Raw genomic sequence first — 12153 nt, 5'->3', positions numbered from 1 at the left:
CTTTCAAGCTCCCAAAGACAATTTTAGAGTATAAAAGTGCTCCAAATGACTTAGGAGCTATGACAAGTTGGTGATTGAGGATTCATGACACAAAACTGAACTGCCTACTTTGTGTTTCTTGAGTATAGAATAACTATGAAATTTGAGAAACTAGTAGGAACCAAACCACTTGCATAAACTCATACTGACCAGATCACAGTAAGCGATTTGGTTTCCTCCAATATCGAACATTCAGTGTTTATTAGGTATGTGATGGCTGCATATCTTAAATGTAAACAAATCATGTTTGATAGCAATAGTTTGGATTCCTCCAAACTCATATCATAGGATCTTTGAATTTTTTTGAAAATAATTGGCTCTAAGCCAAAGTCAGTGGAAGTCTCTTAAAGGGATCTCTACGCAAATAGACCTCTGTGTAACATCCACATATAGAGATTGTGCCTCAGAATATGTACTACACAAAAATTTTCACTGCATCTTACAAGTTCTCAATCGGTGTGTTTTAACCTAGTGTTGCAGAAAGTTTGGGTTAAGCACTTACATCAGCTACTTTATATATTACTGATGAGAAAATAAATTGAAGGGTACAGTTCTTCTTTCTTTAAGTATATACAACCATTTTTGTGCTGTTTACAACAAAACATACCAAACTAATTTTTCACCAGCATGGCCTCCAGCCTTCTCTTTCTTGCAGCATGCTTTAATTTCTCCAATGCAACAAGCCCAACTTGCCTTACTCTTTCTCTTGACAATCCTATTCTGAAGATTAAAACAAATGAACCATCATTAAAAAAGAAGAGAACAGAAAAACAGGTTTACTGTACGCAAGTAGGAAAGCAGATAGTCTAAGATATATAATCTCAGTACAGCAAAGATGGTTATAAACACGGTAATGGGGTAGATCACTTTGACAGTAACATGAATAGTCAGTAAAACTTATTTACTTTGAAATCACTAGTAGCATGCAGTCTCTACTCACCGTTTGCTAATCTCTTCCCATGTAAGACATTCATTGTCCAAACCATAATAAAGACGTATAATATCTCTCTCCCGTTCCCTAAGAGTTGCATTAAGGAGCTTGTTAACTTCATCCTGCAAAAATGTTCAGCATCTTATGTCATATTTGACCATTCCATTGATAGATATTCTTGACAAGAACATCAACCTCATTAAGCAACTATATACATCATCAGAGCTAAGCAACCATACACATCATCAGAGGCATTTAATGTGGTAACTCTTGATTTTAAAAAAAAATCCCAGAATAGACTAAATATAAAAGACAATAAAGTAATAAAATATAAATTTTTTTTCTTCTCTCTCTCTCTCTCTCTCTCTCACACACACACACACCCTCACCCTCTTTTAGCCTATATTACCTTGAGTGCCCATTCATCTATGCCATGCCATGGGTTGTTCTCAGGGTGTGTGTCCGCAATGTACTGAGAATGATGAAAAGGAGTCGATTAAAAATGATACTATAGGCATCAGATGATCAGTATGTTTTATTGGCAGTTTAGAGAAACTGAGTTACTATAAGATCACTCACACTATGAAGTGTTTCTCCTGGAAGACCATTCAAAGAGGGGAAAGCTTCCCTGTCTAGTGAGAAGACCTTACTGTCTGCCTACACACAGATGCTGTACAGTAAGCATAGGAAAAGGCGGAAGAATAGTAGTACCAATGTTAAACATAGGAAATTTCATGTATTTAGTACCTCTGCAGCATTCCTGACTTTCTTTTCGGACATATTCAGACTTTTTGCAACTCTCTGAAAGGAGGTGATATGCAACAGATCATGAGCATGCAACAAAGGAGTCCTAAGGTGAAACGAAAGAAGCTAATTAACAGAAACCAAGTCCCATCTTTGATTTTTTTTTTTTTTTTTTAATCTTCCTTTTTTTCTTTCTTTCTTTTTTCTTGGAGGATTCTCTTGTCCTCTCCTACCTCGTGGTTATCTCTTTTCTCTATCTTAATATATTTCTTTTGCTATAAGGAAAACAGTTAACCAATCTCTCGTTTATAAAAAAATAAAAATAACTAGACTTACATCAATTGATGGAGTTATTCCTTTTTCTTCCAATCTAGTCTTTGCGTTCTTGATTAAATTTAATCTTTCATGCAGATGATTGGGCAATCTTAAGGTTCTTGAATTATCTGTAAGTGCTCTTGTTACACCCTGAAAAATCAAAAAGGAAGAAAGCATACACCAGTATAAGCTTTGTAAAGTCAAGATGTATGCTACCATTATATGAAAACACATAAGTTGCATAAGAATCTAAATCTTAGTTTCAATACTTAAGGTAACATCGCTTAATCATTTTTCATTTGGAAATGAATGAGGCTAATGCATGAAATTCATAGATACACGAGAATGAGACTATTTTATTTCTTCTTCAGTTCAGAAAGTTGATGCAATTGATGTATTGCTTCATGTTTGCTATTTGTAGACAACCAACAAACGCAGGCATCAGAATGGAATCATTGTAGGAGAAAGACAACCGGCATGAGAATTGAAGAACTTTCCCAATGTGGATTTCTCGTAATTCAAGAAGGGAAGTTTTATCCAATTCCAGGTCCACAATAACCCTAAGACACAAATTATGGGACACCTTATACCTCCTTGGTTCTTTTGGATGTCTAAAATGTACTGGTTCCATCTCTACAGCTTCACAACACTGGATTCCAAATACTAAGATTGTATATAATATGGTAATATAATATTTTAGAAGACACTGAGGATTAAGATTCTCAGAAGCCATTGTGGATCATGATAACCTTTTAACTTTCACAATGTTTTAACATCTTTTGACCATGCAAAAGCAGAAAGGAAAAAATTGATTACCTGACGTATCCACCAGTAGGCATAAGTTGAAATTTTGAATCCTTTCGAAGAATCAAATTTCTCAATCCCGCGGAGTAGGCCAATCAATCCACCCTAAGTGGAAAAAAAAATTTCTCATGAGATAATGAAAAAGATATCTACAATTCTATGTTGAATGCATCAGTTTGGGACCAGGATTTCATCATATCAAGTAGGAAGTTGAGGACAGAAAAGAAAACAACCTGAACTAGGTCTGCCATTTCAGCACCCATGTTCTCATATCTTTGAGCAATAGACATGACCAATCGAACATTGCTCATTGCCAGCTTTTCTCTTGCAAAAGAACATTCTATCATTTTGGATTGTAACTCGGCACGAGATATCCCCAAAGAAGTTGCGAGTTGTTCATTAGAAGGCTCATATCCTAGTCTTTCCTTCAGTCTGAAATTCCCAGAGCAGGGATCAGAAGAGGAGGAAAAATCTATGAACAGAATGAAAACATCTTTCTTAATAAGCAATAAATTTGGACTATTGTAGAAACATACTAATAAACTATTTTTTTCAGCCCTCCACCCCTGAACTTGTAGGGTTCTACTCGCACATGGCTCGGAGAATTGAAGGGATCAGTAGAAACAAACAGTTCCTTTGACACCCACCCCCGCGCACGCGCGCGCACACACGGGGTAGAAACAGTTATCTAGGTGCATTAAACTTCTTATGTGCATTGTTTCTCATTTTGTTCAAACTCTGCAAATTATTGCGATGCACTAAACAGATTAAATTAGTGATCAACCATCCAAATCCAATAGATGGAAAGCAATATGAGGGAACTCTGCATTAAGAATTGCAAAGGCAAAATTAAATAGAAGGCTCAGGTCACAATTCGCACGACCACTGCATTATAAATTAATCGTCGTAAATGACAAAGATTGAAATAAAAAAAAATTCTTCAAATCTAAAATGTCTGCACATTTTGGAGATGAATATGCAATTTTCAACAAAATCCAATGATTCCGCAGAGATGGGAAGCATCAAATCACCTTGATTTATGGTCCTCTAAGGAAAGCCCAGCTTTAATCTTCTTCGAGAGGCGCGCAACTTCGGCTTGGCTGAGCAATTTTTCACTGGTAACACCTTTCACGTAACCTTTGGGATGAGTCCGAAGCAGGTCTGGACTGATCATTGATCTCAGCTGCTTACCCATACTGGGTTCCGTCAAAAACCCGTTTCGGCCCTGATTTCTCCTCCGACTGTTCATTCTCCTTTGCCTGGCGGAAACCCCCGAACAAGTTACAGGAACCTTCCGGCGATCTCTTTTCGCCGGCGAATCAGGAGTTACAACAGCGGGCTCGAAGGAAAGATTCCACTGCTTCTCGAGCATAGATTTCTGGAGCAAGAGGAGAGCCTCCACAGAGGAATCGGGATCGAAACCTTCAATCTCTTCAAATGCGTCAGACTTGGGAATCCATGGGTCTGTAGTTGGGAGGTCGGAGGCAGAACCCACGTGCTCTTTGAGGGCTTTGATGGATTGGTGCGGTCGATTTGAGGGGAAAAGGGGGCTGTAATTGGAGGGTCTTCTAGAGTTCGTGATATTATTATAGAGGTGATAGTGGTAGTGCGGCGAGGATGTATGGAGGTCGCCCGCGGCGACATTGGAGAGCTTATCAGTGACATCGGAGTAATGGAAAGAAGAGCTCAAGAACCTCTTCCCTGCGCTGAGTCCGATAACCGCCGCTGTGCCTGTGCCCGTTGCCATCATACGCCTTTTTCTTCTTCTTCTTCTTCTTCTCCTCCTTCTATTTGCTCTGATGAATGTGTGTAAAATACCATCACAGTTGTGGAAAAAAGTTGCTGAACGAAACAACACGCTAATCAACTATGAGAGAGAGGTATGGGCAATGGCATACCTGAGAGAAGGAAGAAAGCAGAGAGTTGGTCGCAGGAAGAACAAGTGACAACAGAGAATCGTTTTCTGCTACTGTTTTTGATTTGGGGGTAGTTTGCTTATTTTTCTACGATTTTTATTTTTATTTTTGAAATTTGTTTCAAAATTAAGAGATCTTTTTGTGAAATTTTTACAAGATGATGAAGATGGATGATAATAATAATGATAATAGTAAGAAGAGGGTGTGATCATTATAAGGAGAGAGTAGTGGATATGGAAGAGAGACGGAGGATTGGTTGGAAGAGATATTGGGGCCCTCTTTCGGTCTCTGTGTGGCGCGCAGCATCCCCATGCAAATTCCCCATTCATCTCTCTCTCTCTCTCTCTCTCTCTCTCTCTCTCTCTCAACAAATAAAAACAAAAAAAAAAACAAGAAGATCTCCTTTCATATGAGGATTCTGGTACGTGCAATTACATATACACACACAACAAAAATCCATCTAAAAAAACAAATTAAATCCTTTTTTTTTTTAACATCAGGATAGTAAATGTGTAAATGAAGTGAGTCTGAAACTTGAAAATGCTACACTAATGTTTTGTTCATTGTAATAAATGTATTTATTATATGGATATAGTAAAATAGTTGTTATTTTTGTAAGATTGAATCCCCTTCCTCTCATGTTTGCCTCCTACACTTTTACATTTATTCTATTGCGTATTTATAATTTTAGAAATGTAGGTATCCCAAAACTCATTACAATGTTATAAATAAAATATTATTTTTATAAACCTATTCTTGGAGCAATGAAGTAAAACAAAAAGACACCACACTAAGAGCAAAATTAATGAAGAGGAATACATATATGTCCATATATACCTCCACATACTTTTATTGTTTTGGATCATATGACACGTTCCAATTTTTATTTTTATTTTTTGTATGGACAATTGGGTCTATTATAGTTTATTCTTGAATTTGAAACTATATAAAATTCAATGAAAATCTATATAAAATTATTTTCACTTTTTTTTTTCCCAGAATTCATGTAATTCTAAATTCAAGATGTAAATTTTATGTCATTAAATCCGACGCTAGAGAAAATATATCGACACGATTGATAGACCCCATGCCTAGGTAAATTATTTAGTAAACTGACCAATCATCCTGCACTTTCATACAAACTTCATTTAATGTTTGGCTTGCTGATGAAACGAAGTTAGAAAGGAATAGTAATAAATTCAGTTACAAATTCTATTCCATTCCTATCATCCTATACATCAAACGTGTAGTGGTATTATTCCCCGAGAATAATAACAAATTCAAGCCTTGGCCAACAACCATTACCTAATCACTCAACTCGTTGATGTTTTCCATGTGCAGATCCAACTAATACAGAAGGGTTGGTAAAGGAGCGTGGGGGGCGGGGGGGTGGTGTTGGTTGATGAGCTTCCTCGCTGCCTATGATCTATGATTCAACACCAAGTCAGGGTGAGCTCATCACTCTGACTTCAGTTTGGATAATTTTGGATAAAACACTATAAATTTGTATTGAAATTCATATGAATCAACATCGAATTCGTGGTCTCAAAACACAATCTTGAAAAAGAATTTGATATAATTTTCAACAAAGCCAGAACATGCTTTGTTGAAAATGGTGGAAGCCGAAAGGAAATTCAGTGGTTCACCACTCTCTTCAAGAACCTGTATACAATTAGCTAGTGCAATGGCATGATTAGACACCGAGATAGGCAGCATGCATCTCACCATCATTGAGCTGCATGGTGAAAATGGAAACAAGCAGAGCAAGTTGGGCTGAAAAGCATGCTTGATTCATTTTTATTCATCATATTGTTGAATGAGATCTTCAACATTCACAAAATGATGCACTTCACTTCCGTGCATTCATCATACAGAAAAAAACACATACTTTTTCAGTTTTTTTTTTTTTTTTCTCTCTTTCCCAGCGATCAGGTTGTGGGTGGTGGGAGGGAGTAGGGGGCGCAGGCCATAGAATTACCAATATTACAACACAAATCCAAAGAGAAATCAACTTGCATACGGAGCATTGGAACAGGAAACTTGATTCAGGTAAAGCCTACCGGCTCCAAATACCTCCAGATTGTTCAGCTTACATCTTCCGAATGATAATCTACATGTGCATTGAGTATTGGAATTGCAGAGCTTGGGCCTGAACTCTGTACACATGCTTATCCACAGCTGCAATGTATACCTCAATAACCAGATTAGATTCCTTGAAACATATAAAAAGCAATCTCAATCAGTAAAAGATGTCAATTATGGATTTGACGCTAGGGGCGCAGATTCAAAGCTCAAGCAGGATTGAATGATTTTGATTGAATGCAATGTGATCAAAAGATGAGAAAGCCATAACCATAAATTATATTTATGCAAACACAATGAATAAGCATGGTCTGCAAGAGGATTTCCAACAAAGGTGCCTGCTATTGAGGCAGAACCATTTAATACAACTTTTCTTGCCAACCCAATATATATCCCCTTGCAGCAGGAAATCTTCCAATGTCAGGCAATCCTTCCATAGTCTTTCCTTCCATGGGATGCCGGTGGAATGTTGAAGATAGGATGATTGGTCCGGCGTCCTACAACAGAATGCTACAATCAGTTAAAAAACATATGTGCTCATCCCCTCCCTCCTTTTACACTCTTAACAGTGGTTTGGCCTTTTCCGACATGACTTTAAACTGGACTGCGTGAAAGTAAATGGAAAGAGGAAAAAATAGGAAAACAGAAAAGGAATTAAAAAAAAAAAAAAGGTGGACCAATGGAGCGGCAAGGCTTTTTGGAGTTGAGAGAGTACCCCATGCCATGCCATTACTGACGGAGCTGGTTCCAGGAGAATGTGGGCCTCCAGAGTTGAAGCTGGTAGGAGGGGGTTGGACCTTGATATGGTTCCATTCACTTCCACGAACAGCCATAGATCTCCCAGGATTGAACCGCGGAACTGGTTGCTGTCCCAAACGGCTTAAAGAATTCTGTGAGATGTGAGGCATGAAATTTGAAGACTTTGACATAGAACGGACATATCCAACATGTGGATCATGAGCTGAAGGAGGGCTACTGACTTCTACATGTGAGAATGCTTGAACAGGCCCATTTGTTCTGAACAGAAATGAAGAAAAAATTTATTGAAAAAAAAATGGAATGAGATCAATCAGGCTCAACCTCCTTAATATGTTCAATAAAGAAGAAACTTCCCAAACAATAACCAAATAATTTGCAGTAAATAACTATGTACAGGCTGCATAAAAGTTTGGATACTAAGAAACTAAAACCATTACTCGATGCACCTTTGGATGGCTATGCTTGAGCTTGATGCGCAGTTGAATCTTCCGACTCCAATCAATGGTTCTGCAGAAGCAAAAGCTTGACTGAGATTCATTCCTCTTCCAAATTCACTGGCTAAGCAGCATGCTTCCAAACTTTCATCTTGCAAAAGCAGCTCATCACTGAAAGGGAAACATGTGAACACAGCATAAGAATCTACAATAGCCCAAGGTAGTCAAATGGCTCAAGAAGTCCAGAGAAATGGAAAACACAGGCTAGCATTAGGCGCAAGTCCCCAGAAATTTAGATTCCGTCTGGTATCACTGTCGAGAATTAGATAAACAAAGATCAAAAACCAAAAACAGAAACTAAAACTAAAGTCCAGCAACTTGTTTGGTTAACATTTATAAAACTAATATAAATTAAAAACTTAATTATAAAATGCACATTTTCGTCTATAAATCGAATAATATTATAAAAATATGATAAAAATAATAAATTACAAACAATATACATTAAAAAAATTATAATAAAAATAAAACTTATTCTAATTATTTTACTTAATTGTTCTATTTTCAAAATTTACTTCATAATAAAAATTTTAGTGGACATGAAAATTGAAAAATAGTAAAAGTATTTTGTAATAAGCTTTATTTTATTTTTTTTCAATTTATGTATATTTTTATTTTAATTATATTTAAATTCATATGATTATTTAATTTTGATTTTAATTTAAGTGTATAAAATGAATAATTTAATAAAATTAAAAAAAAAAACTATTTTTGGATAATGAAATTTTTGACAATAGGTTGCCAAAACATATAAAACCATAAAATTTGGTTTTCAATTTTTTGGCAAACAACTGAAAATCGGCAACAGAAAAAAAATTGACTACATAAACAAACATAACTTTATATTCTGTTTTCTTCACTGTAGAGAAACAGAAACAGAAACAGAAAATAGAAAACAGCAACAATACCAAACAGACCCTTAATTATTCATTGAACTCTCTGAGTACGTCCATTTTAATGCTAATTTTTATTTTTCTTGTAAATGTTAAACATATAATATAAGCAGCAAGGCAGATGACAATATGCCAATTAAATATTTTTTTACTACAAATGTCATACCACAGTACAATAGGAATAATCTATTTACTGCTCAAAATTTTTTCCACTGCAAAGTTTTACTCTTCATGAATTAAATCAATGGAGGAGAATTGACATGCAACAATTAATTTTTGAAAGTTTGTATCACCAAAAAAGATACTCATGGGCTAAAATATTTCTGTTAGTATAGCATCCTGTCAACTGTGGACATTTGTGGGGCCAAATTGTATTCAAGGACTTCAGTTTTCTTTTTTCTTTTTTTTTTTTTTTTCCCTTTTCATTCTGCACTTTTTATATGATTTTTTGGGAGTCATTATTTTCTGAGACTTCAAGTATTTGTTAATAGAAAAAATTGGAAGGGGTTTCAAAATCTTGGCAGGCTATGCTTGGATGTTGAACTTTAGACTTTGCAGTATGCTTACCTATAGTTTGGATCCCAATCTCCAGGATCAGGTAATGATTGACTAGCCTCAGGCTTGTCATGGGCAGCCACTGTGGCTTGCGTGAATTGAAAATTTGACCCAAGCGTGGAAGAACTTGGCAGGTTTTGATGACTAGGATAACCAGCGCTGATTCCAATGCCTCCCCGTTGCTTCCAGCTTGTGGAATTATAGTTTGTCTGCAGATGCAAGGGAGAACCACCAACTGCTTGGGAGTTTCCTTCGGCCTGGCTGGAGCTGGGACAATCAGTAAAATGCCCTTGCCATTGTGCAGATGACAAACTCTCTTGGGATTGCATATTACCAGAATATCCCCAACTTTTTCTTCTGCTAATCTGGCCAGCTGCAGACATTTTTCCTAAAGGTGATCCATGACAACAACTTCTTGCTGGAGAAGTTGGACCATAGTGTCCAGGAGATTGCCCATGGGAGTTTGGAGGAGTATATTGTGAGGGACTAGTACCAAGGGGCAGTGGTGCAAAATTACCTGCAGATGGACTAACACCAAGTCCATTTCCATGTGGCCTCTGGATAAATCTCAACCTTGCGTCAGGACTAGTTCCAAGCATTGACACACCGCCCTGTGCACGTACATTCATCCCCGATGGACCAACAGGCGAAAAATATGCAAACATATTATTATTATCTCCGTAGCTTCCATAGCTGTTTCCAAGCACAGCACTATCATTATAGCTACCATGGCTTCCTAAACTACCATAACTGCTGGCATAACCATGTGGCACCATCTGAAAATGTGGACTATTATGAAGAACAGCTCTGTTCCTGCCAGAAATCTGTATCATGTAAAATACTCCAGTAAGGTAACTATCATGGTCTAGTAGAAATGAACATAAAAAAAGTGCACCTCCTCTGATCAATAAAAGCAATAGCAGATTGAAAGGGGGCAGCAAGCTCACATTAGGAGAAAGACCAGCAGCAAACCAGTGGCCTCCACCTGGGTGATGGTCAATCTTCATATTTTGAGAAACAGGCTACAGAAAAAAAAAATTAAAAAGGAAAAAGATAAACAAATTAAATGATTTTCTTCTTCACCAATGATTAATCGACTGCAAAAAAATTAAAGCAATGGCAATACAAACAGGGAAATAAAATACCAACAAAAGCAACTCTTCTAAAAGCAGAATGAATAAAAATAAAAGGCAGAACATACATCAGGTTAAACCAATCAGGCATTAAAAAATTTGCTCCCATTGTAATTTGTAACTGCGAAAATATGAAACAAGTATTGGGACTTGGCAGCAAGTCAGCAACACGAGAACAAAGCACAGTGAGGTCAAGAAGTCATGTTTGTACATAAAATCACCAATTGACTTCCAAGAAAATGAAGAAGTTTCTGTTATTTGGATGGAATGTTCCTTGTTCCATGTGTTATTACCTTTTGAGAGTCTTTTCTCAGTTGACTAAGGCACCTTTTTCTATAGCCATTTAAGCTATATTCAAAGACTGAAATTTTATCCATGGCCCAAACACCAAAAAATGCAGTAGCATTCTCCAGAAGCACATTTTCCGTGAGACAAATGTGCACTGTAGAAGAGGATCTAAGTACTCGAAGTCTCCTTCCCAAACATTCTTCTATGTATTAATTAATTCATTAAAGAATACACTGTATGTGCTTTTTTTCTGTGTGTGTGTGTGTGTGTGTGTGGAGAAGAATTTGATTACTAAAGAAAAATTCAAGGTTCTCTTGAGATAACTCCTTTAACCATTATTTTGGAGTAATGTTGTTTCTTGCCACGTGCCAGCATCCGGATTTGGGTGAGCTAATTTCTCAGACTCCTAAAAAAATGGATTTTAATGGACAGGGGAAGCTGTGCAGAACCTAAAAAATATCACTAACTCATCCAGGCCTGGCGTCAGTGCGTCACTAAAGAAGAACAAGCTTTTGTAGAGGATCAACAAAACATAGGTTCATCCCAGCTCATTTAAGACTGTCCAACCCACTTAACACACATAATAACAATCCAGCCCCAGCAACACATTGACTTCGGAGCCACATACAAGGTTCAAATTTGGTGGTTCCTGCAGATCCAGAGGATGACAACAAGAAGGTGGTGATGCCAAAATTGAAGATGAAGGAAGAGGGGATTGAAGGGCATTGTGGCAAAGGTGGAGAAGATAGCATTCCTAATTACAGATTGAAATTTTAGACCAATGATGGTCCTGTGTACTTAAAATTGAAGGAGAAACAATCTGTTGCTAAAGAGAATCAATTTTGGCAAGGTAAAGGCCTTGATTTAATGGAGGTTATTTCTTGGAAGAAGGATGTTCAATCAAAATCAGATGTCATTAAGGGGGCATTTGGTTCACAGCATCTTTCAATATTCCTGGGATGACATCACATTCCCGCATTTGCTTCGGCATTGGTCTGACGTGGCAGGAGAATCTCAACATTCCTGAGAATAAAAGACTTCCATAGAACATGGGCATCCCATTCCCACCCTCCCTCATGGTTAGTTTCAGGGCAATCCCATTCCCATGGGAGCCTTGCTTCTAGGACCAAATTACCCTCACTGTTTTAGTTGGTTGAACATCAATGCCCACATAATAGAGTACTATTACATGCTATTAAT

The 12153-nt window shown here is 37.1% G+C and overlaps 2 protein-coding genes across 6 annotated transcripts in view; both read right to left on the bottom strand.

The window, feature by feature from the left end:
• Window positions 1-435: 435 nt before the first annotated feature.
• Window positions 436-5101, bottom strand: LOC131159235 (RNA polymerase sigma factor sigA). 3 transcript variants are annotated; one of them, XM_058113975.1, is made up of 10 exons: window positions 4732-5101; window positions 3865-4629; window positions 3067-3265; window positions 2846-2938; window positions 2051-2179; window positions 1718-1771; window positions 1550-1627; window positions 1380-1442; window positions 980-1092; window positions 436-759 (listed from the first exon to the last, which is right to left on the bottom strand). In XM_058113975.1, exons 2-10 carry the CDS (start codon window positions 4581-4583, stop codon window positions 651-653), a joined length of 1557 nt encoding a protein of 518 aa, XP_057969958.1. In that variant the 5' UTR covers window positions 4584-4629; window positions 4732-5101; the 3' UTR covers window positions 436-650. The 3 variants fall into 3 exon arrangements, with proteins under 3 accessions (XP_057969958.1, XP_057969960.1, XP_057969959.1); XM_058113977.1 differs by lacking the exon at window positions 2051-2179 and having other exon boundaries at window positions 4732-5097; XM_058113976.1 differs by lacking the exon at window positions 2051-2179 and having other exon boundaries at window positions 3865-4974.
• A 1931-nt stretch (window positions 5102-7032) lies between these two features.
• Window positions 7033-12153, bottom strand: part of LOC131159234 (dual specificity protein kinase YAK1 homolog) — a 32533-nt gene continuing 27412 nt past the window's right edge. Inside the window, exons 14-18 of one of the 3 annotated variants that reach the window (XM_058113974.1) lie at window positions 10480-10554; window positions 9545-10356; window positions 8037-8195; window positions 7547-7848; window positions 7033-7328 (exon numbers count right to left, since the gene is read on the bottom strand). In XM_058113974.1, coding sequence (XP_057969957.1) covers window positions 7252-7328; window positions 7547-7848; window positions 8037-8195; window positions 9545-10356; window positions 10480-10554 — 1425 coding nt within the window. In that variant the 3' untranslated portion in view covers window positions 7033-7251. Of the gene's footprint in view, window positions 7849-8027; window positions 8196-9544; window positions 10357-10479; window positions 10555-12153 lie in introns of all 3 variants that reach the window. The other 2 variants (XM_058113973.1, XM_058113972.1) reach the window with 2 other exon arrangements.

The sequence above is a fragment of the Malania oleifera genome, chromosome 7 (genome assembly GCF_029873635.1).
Source record: "Malania oleifera isolate guangnan ecotype guangnan chromosome 7, ASM2987363v1, whole genome shotgun sequence".
In the NCBI taxonomy this organism is placed as follows: Eukaryota; Viridiplantae; Streptophyta; class Magnoliopsida; order Santalales; family Ximeniaceae; genus Malania; species Malania oleifera.
The sequence above is the reverse complement of the archived record's forward strand: the minus strand, read 5'-3'. Positions and strand labels throughout refer to the sequence as shown.